The sequence below is a fragment of the Gadus chalcogrammus genome, chromosome 2, assembly GCF_026213295.1.
Source record: "Gadus chalcogrammus isolate NIFS_2021 chromosome 2, NIFS_Gcha_1.0, whole genome shotgun sequence".
Lineage (NCBI taxonomy): Eukaryota > Metazoa > Chordata > Actinopteri > Gadiformes > Gadidae > Gadus > Gadus chalcogrammus.
Genome location: NC_079413.1, coordinates 22500091 through 22517631, shown reverse-complemented (window position 1 = coordinate 22517631; position 17541 = coordinate 22500091). Strand labels below are relative to the sequence as shown.

The following is a 17541-nucleotide window of genomic DNA, read 5'->3' as shown; positions in this document are numbered from 1 at the left end:
AGTACGTTCCAATTCATGGCTGTTTCCCAATGTGAAGGCTGCAGCCTTGCTAGGACGCTGTCTTCCATGCCAAGGAAGCGCGGCACCGTGTTCCAAAACCCGTACTGTCCGTACTTAAGGCCGATATATGCTCTGTTTTAGACGTAACACGTAAGCACGTAAGATACTTAACCCCCCCTTGCGCGGTAAAATATCCCCCCTTACGTGCTTAAGTGCGTCGGCCAAAATTCCTGACTATGCGACTAAAACACTACGGCCCTACGCAGCTCGCAAAGACTGTGATTGGCCAGCTAACCACATCCTTTCAGGAGTCTCACATTTCCTGTTTTACAGCATAATAGCGCCAACAATGAAGAATTTTGAAGAAGGAGAAGAAGAAAACACAAGAACGAATTATGATAATTATAAATATAAACAAGCCAGCGATTTCCACTTCCACGCCCACAGATTCATTCGTTGCTCCCCCTACTGTTCTGGCGGAGAATCCCCTTGCAACACGCGCAATCCTTAAGGAACCTTAAAGGAACCGTAAATCAAAACTTGTCTAAAACAAGTCCCTTGTGTAAATTACGTGCTTACGTCTCTGCGTCTAAAACGACCCTAAATCGGCCTTTACTAGCCCAATTTTAAGTACGTAGTACGTTCCAATTCATGGCTGTTTCCCAATGTGAAGCCTGCAGCCTTGCTAGGACGCGTCCTTGCTAGTCGCGTCCTATGGAGATGAGACTAGAGTGCTAGCCCGAGTGCTTCCTAGCGTTTGTAACGTTCGGACTTTGGAACAACTTGCTAGTGTGGAAGCGCTTCCGCTTTTTAATACTGCGTTTACGCTTGTAAACACATGTGCGCTTATGAATAAAACATGGCAGCAATCAAGTTGATCGATATTTATTTGACTTTTGTCTGTTATGAATGCGGTCATGTCTCCTTCGCATGGAGCCTCTTTGAGGAAGTCACAAAAGCTTTGTTGCGGTTGATCGAATCGTCTTTATTAAAAAAAAAAATCCATTACATTTTTACAAAACTAAGTGAAATTGTCTGAGAACTTAATTCATGCATCACATTTACAGTATGGTTGATACTATTATGCAGGGGAAAAAAGACAAAGAAAGTGATGATAAACATGTATTTATTTGGATATATTATTTAACTGAACTGATTCATACATATATAGGCCTAGCTAGCTACAATCTACCAGTGCTTTGAACACATAAGTATATTATATAAAATACAATTATATACGTTCATTACAAATTACAAACATTGCAAATGATCGGTGGTGCATTTATTTGACAACATTTTAGTGGGTCACCCTTAGGTGCACAAAAGCCTCCGTTTGCTGGGCTGACCCTAAAAAAAAAGATTAAACACAAACATAAATAGGTATACATAAATATTGTAATCGAGTAGATTTACATTGTTGACAGTGGTGTTTAACACCAGCTACGTCCATGCAAAATATAGCAACGTATCATTAAGTTGCAAAAACGTTTGAAAAGTGGCCCAGGTCATTAAGCTTGATTATTTGCATTAACATGATGAATCTATAAAAACCAATACGGCACAAAATATTTCTGAAAACTTTAATATAACTTCACTTACATTTGAACGTGTAGCCTGCTTTACCTCTGCCATTTTTTATATCCCGTGCAGCCGCAGCGTGTGAACGCAGTGGACTGTGGGTCGTTTTGGCTCGTCTAGGATGCAGCGATGCATCCTTGAAAAATCTCGGAATTCTCAAAAACAAAGGACGCGAAAATGGCGCGGCTTTCGAGTGTCCTCAACATTGGAACAGTGCTTGTCGGCGTTCTATGACGTAGCGTCCTTAAAAGCACGGTCGTTTAGCATGCTTCCTTGACATTGGGAAACAGCCCAGATCTGGCGAAAAGAGGTATACTTCAAGGACCCGGATGTCGTACTCAAAACGGGCTAATCGTGAAGTGTGGATCAAAGGACACCTTCCGTACTCAACGGCAGCCATCTTAGCTACGTAGCGGAAGAGGCGGAGCCAAGCTGAGCCAAAGTCGGCGCATTTCCACATAGCCTGCATTAATAGTCATTTTGTAGTTTTTATAGTTTGTATAGCTTTTTATAGCTGCTAGGCGTAAAGAGTTCACCGTTCAAAGCGGGATGTTTATTGCGGGGGAGGAGCCACGGCGGCAGTCGTGATCGTAATTTCCGGTTAGTGCACCACGGAGTACTCGATTTGGAACAGCACTCACATCTGAAAAATTAACGTAGTAGATAGTACGGATAGTATACTCATGGAAGTACGAGTATTGGAACTGGACTACACCTTTGAAGAGGTTCTGTTCCTTCATCTGTTTTAGCCACTTGCTCACTTCCTGTATGTTTAAGATACTGCATGATAGAAAACAATTAAAATAAATACTGATAGAAACAAGGCCAGAACAATGTCACTAACAGGATAGTTATGAGAGCCTTTATATTATAGCGTTCACATTACAAGCCTTCATTTTATATATTTGCCGGTCTTCAATCCATGGATTTCTCAGCTATGTCACTGTTGCACTATGGGGTGCCGTTTGTAAAATCTTACAATTTTTAGCTGATACATTTAGCTCACTTTCTTCACATTTAGCACATTTCTCACATGACTGAAAAATACGTTATATGTTCAATATGTTCAAAATCCATGTAAGAAATTGTATATAATTTTTATATCTAAATATAAACGTCATATCTAAATCTTAAATATAAATGTTATTTATACATGTTAAATCTAAAATGTATGTCTAAATGTTGAATGTACATTTTAAATCTATATCTAAATGTGAAATGTCAAGTTAACAAAGACAAGTACTGAACAAAGACAAATCAAGTTTAAATAGTTACATTTAGTTTATTCTTTTCAGGGAACAAGCTTTTATGCTGAAAGTGTTAAGCATTACTGAAGGTATAGTCAGTGAAGAAATCCATAAGCAAGTGGGAAAAATTCACAATTGATTGAAGGCCAAGTGGTCACCATTGACCCCTTACGGTCTCAGAGCCATAAGCACGGATGGGGGCGGTGGAGGGAAACCGCTGAAGTACTTCTTCTTGGATAACATCTGGCGGCTTCGGCGGTATGAGCCCTTGGATTGGACAATGTAGGTAGATGCAGTCTGGTCCCGCACCTTCTTTGGCCTCTGAAGCCACTTGGAGCTGGGAAGCTGAGGAGCCTTCTTCGGTGGCTTGAAGAGGACTGGTTGTGCAGCGGCTTTACTTGAAGTCGAGTCCAAGCCGAAATCAGCCACATAGCTTGGGTAGGCAGGGGTTTCAACAGGAGCAGCATGGGCCCGGTGACCTGTATGACTGGAGAATACCGGCTCCTCTTCTCTGGTCATGTAGGAAGCCGAGGACCAAGTGCTTGGCTGGACTGCGTTCATCGAGTCATACTTGGAGGCGTCAACCCCCTCTGAATAAAGCTGTTCAGCTTCAGCAGCTGGGTATTGATAAACAGCCTCATCGACAAGGTTAGGGGAATAGCTTTGTGAACCTTCTTGTACACCAGCTTGGAAGTTGAGGTGCAATGAAGAGCTAGAGTAACCCCCTTTAGTGTCAGTACTAGGTACTGCTTCAGCCTCCAGAGTCTGTTCGCTAATGGTCGGCGCTGCCTGGGCCCAGTCACCTGAATTACTGACGTAAACCGGCTCCTCTTCTCTAGTCATGTAGGGAGCAGAAGACCAAGTGCTTGGCTGGACCACATTCACAGAGTTGTAGTCGGAGAGGTCACTCTGTTCTGAAGGAAGCTGTGCAGTTTCAGCAGCAGGGTATTGAAAAACATCCTCATAGACAAGGTTAGGGGAATAGCTTTGTGAATCTTCTTGTACATCAGCTGGGAGGTCAATGTGCAGTGAAGAGCTAGAGTAACCCCCTTTAGTGTCCGTACTAGACACTGCATTAACCTGCAGAGACGGTGCACTAATGGTCTGCGCTGTCGGGGCCACTTTACCTGCATTACTGGAGAGTACCGGCTCTTCTCTGGTAATGTAACGATCAGAGGACCAACTGCTTGGCTGTTCCGCATTCACAGAGTCATAGGTGTAGGGGTCATCATCTGGTGAAGGAAGCTGTGCAGTTTCAGCAGCAGGGTATTGAGAAAAGTCCTCATCGACAAGGTTAGGGGAATGGCTTTGTGAACCTTCTTGTACACCAGCTGGGAGGTCAATGTGCAGTGAAGAGCTAGAGTAACCCCCTTTAGTGTCCGTACTAGACACTGCATTAACCTGCAGAGACGGTGCACTAATGGTCTGCGCTGTCGGGGCCACTTTACCTGCATTACTGCAGAGTACCGGCTCTTCTCTGGTAATGTAACAATCAGAGGACCAACTGCTTGGCTGTTCCGCATTCACAGAGTCATAGGTGTAGGGGTCATCATCTGGTGAAGAAAGCTGTGCAGTTTCAGCAGCAGGGTATTGAGAAAAGTCCTCATCGACAAGGTTAGGGGAATAGCTTTGTGAACCTTCTTGTACACCAGCTGGGAGGTCAAGGTGCAATGAAGAGCTAGAGTAACCCCCTTTAGTGTCAGTACTAGGTACTGCTTCAGCCTCCAGAGTCTGTGCGCTAATGCTCGGAGCGGCCTGGGCCCAGTTACTTAATACCGGCTCCTCTCTAGTCATGTGGGGAGCAGAAGACCAAGTGCTGGGCTGGACCACATTCACAGAGTTGTAGTCAGAGAGGTCACTCTCTTCTGAAGGAAGCTGTGCAGTTTCAGCAGCAGGGTACTGAAAAACATCCTCATAGACCAGGTTAGGGGAGTAGCTTTGGGAACCAGCCTGGACATCGAGGTACAGTGCAGAGCTAGAGTAACCCCCTTTAGCGTCAGTTCTAGACACTGCGTCAGCCTGCAGAGTCTGTGCACTGACTGTCGGACCTGCCGGGGCGATGTTACCTGAATTAATGGAGAATACCGGCTCCCCTCCTCCGGTCCTGTAGGTAGCATAGGACAAACTGCTTGGCTGGTCCGCATAGATTTGGGAGCCCTCTCGTTCACCAGCCGGGAAGTTGAGGTTCTGGGTAGGATTAAAGTACCGGCCACTTTTAGACACTTGTTTCGACTCCAAAGTAGGATCACTACTGAATGCACCAACGTCCATCAACAGATATGGAGTAGACGGGATAAGGTCAGAGCCTGCCAGTTCTGAAGATGGTTTGGTAGAAGGCTTAGGGAACTGAGGCTTAGTGCTGCCCCACTTCTCCTCAAAAGAGTCATCATGCTGGTTGGGAGGGTTTAGAGGGAATGTCATTGGCTTTACAAGTTTCTGGTCTTCCATCTCAGCATTCTTCTGTCCAAACTCCACAGCTCTGCCTCCCTGGATCCCCGGCCCTTCCTCGGGGTTCAACGGTGCCTGCTTTGGAGCTGCAGCTAGTGGGACTTTTTTGCTTCGGTCTGAATATCCTTTTGCTTGGCTATATGCCTCAAACCTCAGAGTATGAGAAGTTTGTAGCTTGTCATCTCTATCACCCCCAATTTCAGGTTGGTCAGTCTTGGAGGTATAGCTGTAACCTAAAATAAAATACAAAAAACATATTAAGTGACCATGTGAATCAAACAAGTAAAAACTATTCAATGTGCAATGTTACCCTTCATTGATGGAAAAGGAAGACTGCTACCAAACAGCAACAAACAAAACCAAGACACTCTGCAATACAAGAAAAAGTGTTAATCAGCTACACAGATAACTTAAGAGAGAAGACAAAAGCTACAACGCCAACACTACCTGAGAATGCACCCAACAGCCATGGCAAACTATATTCAAAGTATTTCCCAGACAGATTGGTGGATGCCAAATCAGACCTGAAGCACTGTTGCACTGAACCTCTGCTATCTCTTTATATTGTGACCCTGTAGCCACTCAACTCAAGCATTTGCAGCTCCTAGCCTTTGTAACATAATCATCCACATCAAATACAGGTGTGCTATTTGCACAACCATGTTCTTACTCCAATAGTATCCGTCTGCTTCCTGCAAGACGGAGGTGTGACTCGTAGTAGGCTTAACTTGTAGTAGGAGGCGTGTCTTGTACTTTTCTAAATCACAGAACCGATCTCTCTATAGCATTGGTGCGCGTGTACATAAATTATCGCAACTCGGACCTCAAATATAAGGCCTTATATAAAAATAATGCACCCGACCCACTCATTTAAAAATATGCTCTTGATTAGCTTAATCATAGCCTTACTGGCTTACGTGAAACTGACATCCCGAGTCATATGCATTTAAGAAAAGAAGCCTATTACAATTTTACAATGACATGTAGCATAATGCATATAGCAATTCAACGTGGGGAACCTGCTTAAGTTTAGCCTACTTTATCCCTTTATACCTTTAACAAAAAGACAGCAGATTAATAATTTAAAGAATTTTATTGAATACATTTCGGTTAAAACAATCACCAATGGACTTTAATCGACGTATTATTTTCAAAAAACAATTGCATGTCCTCGTAATACTCAAACATAAATAGAAAAGGATCCATAACTTCATGCTTTTCTTTAGCAATTAAGGTGACACCATTTTCTATGTAATTCTCTAGGGATTGTACAGCCTCGCTGTCTTCCATGCCAGGGAAGCGCGGCACCTCGACTACACCTTTGAAGAGGTTCTGTTTTAGCCACTTACTCACTTCCTCTATGTTTTCAAGATCCTGCATGAGATAGAAAACAATGAATTAAAATAAATATTACTGATAGAAACAAGACCAGAACAATGTCACTAACAGGACGATAGTTATGAGAAAGCCTTCATATTATAGCGTTCACATTACAAGCCTTCATTTTACATATATTTGCCGATCTTCAATCCATGGATTCCTCATCTACGTCATCACTGTTGCACTGTGCAAACTCGGGGCAGAAAGAAGCAAGCAACATCTACTAGCCTGTACAGTATACAGTATTTTGTGACTGTTCAGTGTGCATATAACGTGGCAGGTCGTAAAGTAATGTAAACATAGCTAGCACCTTAGAAAGCAGCTTTATGGTGCGTTTTAATATGCGTCCGTCTCGTGGACGTTGCCTAGCGACACGCACAAACACGCCCCTTTTCCTCGGACGGCGATCTCGCCATCTCGGTTGACCTCAGTGGTGACCGAGCGAAATACCGAGACAGAATTCAAGATGGCTGCGCCCATTGTGACTTGAAGAATGAACTGTTTTCATTGTGCTTGGACCACTTTGGTGGTTTAAATGGTAATTTCAATCACTCGTATTACTGCAATACCTTACTGCGTCCGTATCTCTGCCTATGTACACAAATATATTGTATTTGTGTACAGCACTTTGGTCAACTACTGTTGTTTTAAATGTGCTATATAAATACACTTGACTTGACTTGACTATGGCCTATAGCCTACTTATATTGGATCGCCTGGTCCTCTGCCAATGCTACCGTGACAACAGCTTTCCGGGTGGCGTCCATGTTGCCTCCGACGACCGAGCAAAATAATAAAACGCGTGTGGGCGTGGCATCAGATCCGAGATCCGAGTCGGTTCGCAGAGAATACTCGAACGCACCATTAATCTTAAAGTCAAATAATTAGATAGACAAAGGCTCAAATATGCAAAAGGTACGTTTGGGAATATGTTGAGGGTGTGTCTGTAAGCCTTCCTGGCTACAGACGGGGGATTAGTAATCCACTTATTTTTATTTCCCAACAAGATCTTAAGATTTAGAAAAGGACAAGACACGCCTCCTCCTACTACAAGTTACGCCTACTACAAGTTACGCCTCCGTCTTTCAGGACGCAGACAGACCCTACTCTCTTTATCTGCCTTTTTCATTGTCACTTGTTGCAGTTACAACCTCTGGTTTGTTCCTATGGAAATAGGATAGGCCAATTGAGGGGTTTGTGGAATATTTTTAATTTTGTCCTGTTGGTGACAGCATTGTGCCCTAAAGGCATACAGTCTGCCGTAAAGGCCTACAGTCTGCCGGAAGTTAAAGAAGGAGAAGAAGAAGAAGCAACCACTTGATGCAAATCTTTTCTTCTGATACTGCTCAGATACTTACCCTCACTACACTACATTTAGTCACATTTTGAGTCCCTTGGCAGGACGGGCTCTTAAAAGCATAGTGAATAAAAGATTATCGCTGCAATGGACAAAACTCCAATGTTGTATCAGATGTGTATGTCCATGTTGGCACCTATGTGACCCCTTAAAAACCTGCTGATACTTTGCTGATATGCTGTGAAGCCAACATTTGAATCCACTTATTAGTCTTTGGGAGGGTGGCCATGTTTGTAATTTCTGAAAAAAAACAATATCAGAATCTTTCAAAAACACGGTTTTGAATCATAGCTTAAGTCCCCCTCCGTGCTGGGATGTGCTGACCATTGCACGCCCACTCTGGGCGATTGGTCAAACACTTTGCACTTGTCTGCAAATTCACCCACGATGACACATTGCATCTTCAATTCAGCCCTACCTTTTCGAGCCCGAGTTTTTTTGGCTGGGCCGGAGTCAGTCAAATGCAAGATTTCATGATTCAAGAGATTTGTGTCACATGCATAGTATTATACATTGTAATGAAAAAGTGACATCAGGTAAAAATAAGTTAAAAGCAAACAGTACTATTGACAACAGGTATACCTGAATATTACCCCATTACATCTAATATAATTCAATTAGTTTAGATACCATTCATAGATTTGTTTATTTTACATGGTATATTTTCAAAGTTGTATATATCTTTAAAAAAGGGCATGAACTAGAACCAGAAAAAAGTATAATTTTATTCAACCATTTTAGTGGAAGTAGTATAATAGTTAGGAACATTCTGAAAAAAAAACAGGAAAAGCTGAATACACATAGTGAATAGTATATATTTTACTATAGTTTAGGAAAACAGCAGCAAATTTGCAAAACTGGAAAAGCTGGCATAAGTGTATATCCACGTATATCCTGTGTCTTGAGGTTTACAACTGGGCCTAGACAAGCTATTTCCCTGAATATTACAATAAAATAGGTGAATTATTTTTAAAGTCGGGCTACGAAGGCAAAAACAGACAGCATGTGACAATCTTGAGGTGCAAGACTAGGGCAGGAGCCTGTTCGGCACGAACGATTGCCATGATTAAATGGCAGACTAGACTACCCAGCAGATAGAGAAATTGGGACGGAACTGAAACAAAAACCAGAGGGCCGAATACAACATTGCTTCAGGGGACACTCAGAATGTGTTGGGGGGGGGGGGGGGCTAAACAGGAAAATCATCACCCCTATTACCTACTTAAAAAACTTTGCACAACTCCATTCACTGCATTTGAGCTGAACACATTTAAAAATTGCTTGTTTGACGAGAATGACATTTTTGAGTTGACATAGCACCCATGTGCACCCTCTTTGGGTGGCAGGCAGATCCAAACACCAAGAATTTCTCTGGTCTACCACATCGTTGACATTGGAACATTCACGAGATATGACCAGTCCAAATGTGCCGCAAAGACGAACTGTCAAGTTATTTGCCATCGTTGAAACAATGACAACCTAGGATGTACAGTCAAGAATAATTAACAGATTTGGCCGAAAACAGTACCATCTTTGGTTGGTCCATTTTGACGTGTTCGATAGATGTACAAGGCTATCGCTAGTTGGCATTTCATTAAACAAATAATTTAATGCTGCGCTGTCATGAGCCATCTTCATTTTTAAGACAAAACTAAACGGCTAAACATGAGGTGTGAATTTTGATGGTAGTTCAGCTTTTTCAGAATAGTGTCAATGACTGTCGATTCAGTAGCAAGGTCTGCAGGCTGCAGCCATGCTACAAATAATGAATACGAAAGTCAAGTTTAAAAAGTAACATTTTGTTTATTCAGGTTACAGACTTTTGTGCTGAAAAAGGAAAGCCAATTACTGATGGTCAGGGAAGCCACCCAAAAACAGCAGGAGCATGAACAACACTACGATTGATGGCCAAGTGGTCACCATTTACCTCTTACGGTCTCAGATTTAGGCTTCATCGCCATAAGCGCGGATGGGGGCGGTGGAGGGAAACCGCTGAAGTATTTCTTCATGGATAACACCTGACGGCCTCGGATGTGTCCACGCTTGGATTGGACAAGGTAGGTAGCTGCAGACTGGTCCATCACCTTCTTTGGCCTCTGAAGCCACTTGGAGCTGTGCAGCTGAGGAGCCTTCTGCGATCCCTGAAGCCACTTGGAGCTTGGCAGCTGAGGAGCCTTCTTCGATCCCTGAAGCCACTTGGAGGTGGGCAGCTGAGGAGCCTTCTTCAATCCCTGAAGCCACTTGAAGCTGGGCAGCTGAGGAGCAAAGAGGACTGGTTGTGCAGCGGCTTTACTTGAAGTCGAGTCCAAGCCGAAATCAGCCACATAGCTTGGGTAGGCAGGGGTTTCCACAGGAGCAACATGGGCCCAGTCATCTGTATGACTGGAGAATACCGGCTCCTCTTCTCTGGAGAAGTAGGAAGCCGAGGACCAAGTGCTTGGCTGGACTGCGTTCATAGAGTCATACTTGTAGGCGTCAACCCCCTCTGAATGAAGCTTACTTGAAGTAGAGTCCAAGTACAAAGGAGCCACATAGGTTGGATAGATGGGGGTTTCAACAGGAGCAGGCTGGGCCCAGTGACCTGTATGACTGGAGGATATCGGCTCTGCGCCTCCACTCATGTAGTGAGCCGAGGACCAAGTGCTTGGCCGGACCGCATATGCAGCGTCATAGCGGTCACCCTCTTTTGAAGGTGGTGCAGTTTCAGCATCTGGGTAATAAAAAACATCCTCATAGACCAGGTTAGGGGAATAGCTTTGTGAACCAGCCTGGACGTCGAGCTGCAGTGCAGAGCTATAGTAACCCCCATTAGTGTCACTACTAGATACTGCGTCAGCCTGCAGAGTCTGTGCGCCAATGGTCGGAGCTGCCTGGCCCATGTTACTGAATACCGGCTCCTCTCCTCCGGTCATGTGGGAAGCAGAGGACCAACTGCTTGGCTGGTCGGCATAGATTTGTGAGCCCTCTCGTTCACCAGCCTGGAAGTTGAGGTTCTGGGTAGGATTAAAGTACACGCCACTTGTAGACACTAGTTTAGTCTCCAAAGTAGGATCACTACTGAATGCATCATAAAACAGATATGAAGTAGGTGGGATAAGGTCAGAGCCTGCCAGTTCTGAAGATGGTTTGGTAGAGGGCTCATAAGCTGATGGGAACATAGGCTTTCTGCTTCCCCACTGCTCCTCAAATGAGTTATGCTTGTAGGGAGGTCTTAGAGGGAATGTCACTGGCCTGACAATCTTGGCATTTTCCTGTCCATGCTCCATCGCTCCGCCTCCCTGGAACCACGCCCCTTCCTCTGGGTTCAAAGGTGCCTGCTTTAAAGCTGCAGCTCGTGGGATTTTGTTGCTTCGGTCTGAATATCCTTTTACTAGGCTATATAAATCCAACATCCCAGTTGGATAATTTGCTAGCTTGATATCCCCAGCCATAGCTTCAGGGTGGTCAGTGGAGGTGTACTTGTACCCTGAGAAAAAAAAAAAAAACACAAAAATATACTAAGTGAAAGTGAGAATCGAACAAGTAAAAACTGTTAAATGTGTAAATGTGGTATCAGATGTACCCTTCATTGACGGGAAAGGAAGACTGCCACCAAACAGCAACAAACAAATCCAAGACACTCTGCAATACAAGAAAAAACAATGTATTCAGTTACACGTAACAAATGAAAATAGAATATCCAAAAGCTACAATGCCAACTCTACCTGAGAAGGTACCCAACAGCCATCATAGTTGAAGCAGCACACTCCATTCGAAGTATTTTCCAGACAGGTTGGTTTGTTGGTACAGGCCAATCCAGACCAAAAAGACAGTTGCAGTGTTCCTCTGCTATCTCTTTATATAGTGGCCCTGCAACCACTCCACACCCAAGCATTAGCAGCTGTTAGCCTCTGCAACATAATCATCCACATTAGAAACAGGTGTGCTATTTGCAAACCATGTTCTTTATCGGTCTTCCTCATTGACATACGTTGCACATCTCTGAATGTTTCAACATAACAATTATTTTGCCCCTTTTTGTGATACGTCTGATAATGCTCAGATACTTCCCCTCACTACACTACACTACAGTTCGTCACATTTTGATTCTCTTGGAAGGGCGGGCTCTTAAAGCATAATGAATAAAATATTATTATTAAGATTATCACTGACTGCTATGGACAAAACTCCAATATTGTATCAGATGTGTATGCCCGTGTAGGAACCCATGTGCCTCTTAAAATCACGTTGATACTTTGTTGATATGCAGTGAAACAAACATTTGAATCTACTTTCTGTGTTTGATGGTCTTATTCATGGCTGTGTCTTGGGGAGGGTGACAGCCATGTTTGTATTTCTCCAAACCATGGACATAAGGAACCATGTATTAAACCGGAATCGAGCACAAAAAGTGGTTTGAGTTTGTTTGCAGCGCATTAACGTTTTTCCTCATGACATATGCCTGAACACATGGGTAGTCTAAAGTTTTGGATAAGACATTGGACAGTTGGTTGTTGAAAAGGACATTGACCTTTTGACCCCAGTGATCGCCATGGCCTCAGGATGTGACCCTGTGGCGATGTGTATTCATATGGAGCGCATGGTGAAATGTCGGCCTAGCTCGATATATGCAGTTTTGTAACTAGCCATAGTTCAAATATACTGCATATTGTCATGAGGATATTTTATATTACACGTGTTTTAACTTACTCAATTTATTCACGTAATATGATTATTTTGTTTGTAAAACATCATGGGGATTAAACTGAAAGTTGAACTGAATTTAAGTCTTTATTCAACGATGTAAGGAATTTAGATGCATGATATAAGAAAATGAAGACTTCTTATCCACCAATAGAACCATCTACAAAGCACAAATTGAATTACAGAAGTACATTTATTACAATTGAAGGAATACTTTATGGAAAATATTGATGTTCTATAATGCAAATATGGTGAAACCACGGTCCCAAATGGGACCATCAATTTGTAGATTTTACTTAAATCATTCATTGCCGACATAAGCTAGATGCATATGTGAGCAATGGCAGGATCAAGCAACAATTTAGTTTAAGGTAAAACGTGTCTAGGCCCAAAAATAGTGCCCCTGTCCTTAGTTGGTCCATTGTTACCTTTTATGCAAGTACAAGGCCAACCATGCAGTTAGCATATTATTTTCCATTTAATTTAGTGCTAGGGGAGCTCTTTTGCCGTCATGATCCATTACTATGACTAGAAAAGTTTAAATGTTTTTCAAAGAAAACCCAAGCGTGCATTTTGATGCAATGCAGCTTTTGTAGACTAGTCACTGACCGTAGTCAAATAGCAAGGCCTGAAGCCATACCACAAATACTGAACATGAACAAAATTAGACTAATTGTAGTTTATTATTTTCAGGGTACAACCATTCATGTTGAGAGGAAAAGCATTTCTGAATGACTGACGGTAGTCAGTGTAGCCGTCGACAAGCAACAGCAGGAACAAGAAAGTACGATCGATGGCCAAGGGGCCCCATCAGTCACCGCCTCCCGTTTTGGATTCAGGTCCCATCGCCATGAGGACGTATGAGGGCGGTGGAGGGTAACCTCTGAAGTATGTCTTCCTGGAGTACACCAGGCTGCCTCGACCATATCCACCATTGGCTTGGACAAGGTAGGTCGATGCGAGCGGTTCGCTCACCTCCTGTGGCCTCTGAGCACTGGGCTGCTCAAAAGGAACCATCATTGGCTGGAGAACTGGTTGTGCAGCATCTTTACATGAAGCAGAGTCCATGGTCAAATCAGCCCCGTCGCAGGGATAGGCCGGGGTTTCAACAGGAGCAGCCTGGTCCCGGTAACCCGAAATACTGTTCGAAACCGGCTCATCGCCGCTGGTCTTCTGAGCTGCAGCTAGTGGGACTTTCTTGCGTTGGTCTAAATATCCTTTTAGTCTGCCATATGCATCCGATATTCCAGTTGGAGAAGTACCTAGCTTGCCATCTTTAGCACCCCTAAAGTTCGGTTGGTCAGTCTTGGATCTAGACATGTACCCTAAGAGGATAGAAAACAAAAGCCATGCTACATAAGTGAAAGTCAGAATCAAACAATTAAAAGACAATGTTAAATGTGTAATTTTACCGTTCAGTTGTGGGAAAGGAAGACAGCCACCCAACAGCAACAAACAAATCCATGACACTCTACAATACAAGAAACAATTAATATTCATTTACACAGATAACTTAACAGAAAAGCCTAAAGTTAGAATGTCAACTCTACCTGAGAATGCACCCAACAGCCATGGCTAGTACAGTAGAAGCAGCACACTCTATTCAAAGTATTTCCCAGACAGGTTGGTTGAGGCTAGACCGGATCGAAAGCACTGTTGCACTGGACCTCTGCTATCTCTTTATATAGTGGACCTGCAACCACTCAACACCAAAGCATTAGCAGCTGTTAGCCTATGCAACATAATCATCTACATCAGAAACAGGTGTGCTATTTGTACAACCATGGTCTTTATCTGACCTCTTCCTTGACACATTTTGCAAATCTTTCCACGTTTCAACATAATAACAATTATTTAGCCCTCTTTGGTCTACTTCTGATACTGCTGAGATGTTTTCCACAACAGTTTGTCACATCTTGAATCCCTTTGCAGGACGGGCTCTTAAAAGCATATTGAATAAGAGATTATCGCTGACTGCTATGGACAAAACTTCAATGTTGTATCAAAATGTGTAGGCCTATGTCCATTTATGTTTCTTAAAATCACACTGATACTTTGTTGATATGCTTCAAACAGTACCTTCATTTCGGTGGGGCAGAAACTACTGGCGTATGACCACACACACAATGTATAGATATTTTTAACATATATATTTTGAGCTACATTAAAAAATGTCAACTAAACTCATTGTGAGTAAGAATTAAAAATAAACTAATAGCCTAATGTTACTGCACGCTTTTGAAGTGCCATCCACAACACTCGTCTTATGATTTCCCTTATAGTAGGAAGTTATTTCTTCCATATTTTATTTTAACAACAGGCTTAGCGAGTGCATTGCTAATACATGAAAAGTAGAAATACAAGTCATCAATCAAGCAGACCTTCGATTTGGAACTTGGCCCGACGATGCGTGCAAATCTCTCAATAACAACACTTTTGAAATCAGATATTTCTCAATAACAGCTGTTTAAATCAGGTATGAAATCAGGTATACAATTTTAATACCTGCTGAAATAAATAAATAAATAAATAAATAAATAAATAAATAAATAAATAAATAAATAAATAGTCTTCAATGCCGAGAGATACAGGCGGAGCAATTCGATTTTAAACAACAACAGTCCTAGAATATGACAATGGGGCAGACTACTTTACGACCATATGGGCGTCTTATAGCGCGGATTGCAATTCTTATTGCAGCCTGCAGGGTTATGCGCGAAACATACGGAGGGACGCGGTCGTTGAGCTTCGCTGCCCCACATTGCATGACACGTTAAACTCAACTAGAATCACCAGCATCAATGTGATATCAAAAGACCAAAAATAGTCAGAAAGCCAACAGAAACTATAGATAGTTAATGTGACAATCACATTATTAAAAATAAACTTGGAGCAATGATTTACTGAGGAACAATTCTTTTTTGGAGCATGCTTTTGCAGGGAGTTCGCCGCCCCACCTTCCCATATCGGCACGCGCCTGGCTTCAAAACAAACATTTGAGCCCACTTATTGCGTTTGATGGACTTATACATGGCTGTGTCTTTGGAATGCTTCTATGCTTGAGCGACAGCGTCATTTAAAGCTTCTGGTACGACATTGGACAGTTGTTGAGAGAAGACATCAACGTTTTGACCCCAGCGATCCGCTACGGCATCAGAATGGGATCCTGTGGCGATGTGTATGTGTGCAACCCAGCCTCCAGTGGCTTCAGAGGCTACAGGCGGGGAGAAAGCCACTCCCATCTACCTGCATCGTCCAATCCAAGGGTGGATACCACTGAGGCAGGAAGGTGTAGACCAGGGGTGTCAAACTCATTTTAGCCTAGGGGCCACATGGAGGAAAATCTATTCCCAAGTGGGCCGGACCGGTAAAAATATGGCATAATTTTGTAAAATTAAACATGCTGTGAGCACACCAAACACAGGTTTCCCATTTACTTCCGTGAATAAAAAGTACGATGACCATTTTTCTTGTAAAACTCTGCACTGTGTCCACTTTTCGTCTTTTTGACAGAGACATTTTGGGGCAATGAGAGTGCCAAAGCGCATAATGTTGGAAGTATAAAGGTACGGCCACACCAACCGCGTTGCTCGCGGTAGGGGCGTTGAAAATCGGCATTTTTGCATAGGGAACCATTGGTCTAGGCACGGTACACGCGTTGAAGCGTTGCGTTGGGGGCTTTAGGCGCGGAAGTTGCACGTAATTACGCACGTAAACGCAGCCTGGCGGACTATTTCTCTGCTGATCAACACTACGAATGCTGGAAACACACCAGACACACCATGTGAAGTTATTTAACCCGATTAGTGTTATTTATATCAGAGATTATTTAATCTAACCCGATCTAAACTCTATCATGCACCCAAACGCGGCGTTTGGGTTTCCTACCTCGGACTCCAGCGCAGCCACGGCCGACATCTTTCTTTATTCTGGGTGGAAATAGTTATAGTTACGCCATTAAATGCGTTTATGGAAACATTTTTAGCGAGAAATGTGCATTTTAATTTCATAATTTTTGCTCAGTGAATGTGAAGGATGTTTGGTTTGATAGTTATGACGAAGAGGGAACGCTCCGTTCACTTGCATGGACATGGACTCATCTAGCTGCGGTGGCGCGGTGACGCGGTGGAAGCGTTGAACCACCACACACCGATCAAGCGTCAGGTTAGGCGCGGTACTCGCGGTATCCACTGCGAGCAACGCGGTTGGTGTGGCCGTAGCATAAGGCAGAGCGACAAGGTAGCTCCGGGCTAGCTGCACTACCTGTTTATACTTGCTCCCTGCTCAGCCCCGGTATAAAGTTTGCTTGCTTAACATAATTGCTATTGCGATTTCTAGTGGACACATTAAGAACAGCAGTTTCTTTCATTGAAAAATAGCAGATCATTTTACGTTACATTCCAAAGCGACTTCCAGTTACACACAATTGTCCAGTAGTTCAATGTACAACAAATTAGTCAGTGCCAGTCAATGCAATTCATGTAATGCTAGGAAGGATTTTTATAAAAAAAAAAAAAGTATTTTTTTTTTTATTTTTTTTTTTACAATACTGTACTTCACAAAATCATCTCGCGGGCCGGATTAAACCCGTTCGCGGGCCTGATCCGGCCCGCGGGCCGTACGTTTGACACCCCTGGTGTAGACAGACAAAATACTTCAGCTGTTTCCCTTCATTACCCTTATGGGGAGAAAACCTGAATCTGAGACCTTAAGGTTTAAATGGTGAACACTTTGTTTGCATTGTTTGCAGATTGTTTTTCTTGCTCCTGTTGCTGCTTGCGGAGGGCAACACTGACTACACTATTAATAATTATGAAATGCTTTTCTCTCATTCAGCATAAAGGTTGT

General features: G+C 43.1%; 2 protein-coding genes across 2 annotated transcripts; both read right to left on the bottom strand.

Annotated features, from left to right (window-relative positions):
• Positions 1–2841: 2841 nt before the first annotated feature.
• Positions 2842–5863, bottom strand: LOC130403203 (uncharacterized). The gene is made up of 3 exons (XM_056607430.1): positions 5721–5863; positions 5584–5642; positions 2842–5506 (listed from the first exon to the last, which is right to left on the bottom strand). Exons 1-3 carry the CDS (start codon positions 5741–5743, stop codon positions 2994–2996), a joined length of 2595 nt encoding a protein of 864 aa, XP_056463405.1. The 5' UTR covers positions 5744–5863; the 3' UTR covers positions 2842–2993.
• Positions 5864–9793: 3930 nt separating this feature from the next.
• Positions 9794–11861, bottom strand: LOC130403351 (uncharacterized). The gene is made up of 3 exons (XM_056607667.1): positions 11715–11861; positions 11573–11631; positions 9794–11476 (listed from the first exon to the last, which is right to left on the bottom strand). The coding sequence occupies exons 1-3, from the start codon at positions 11759–11761 to the stop codon at positions 9927–9929; spliced, it is 1656 nt and encodes a 551-aa protein (XP_056463642.1). The 5' UTR covers positions 11762–11861; the 3' UTR covers positions 9794–9926.
• Positions 11862–17541: the final 5680 nt, after the last annotated feature.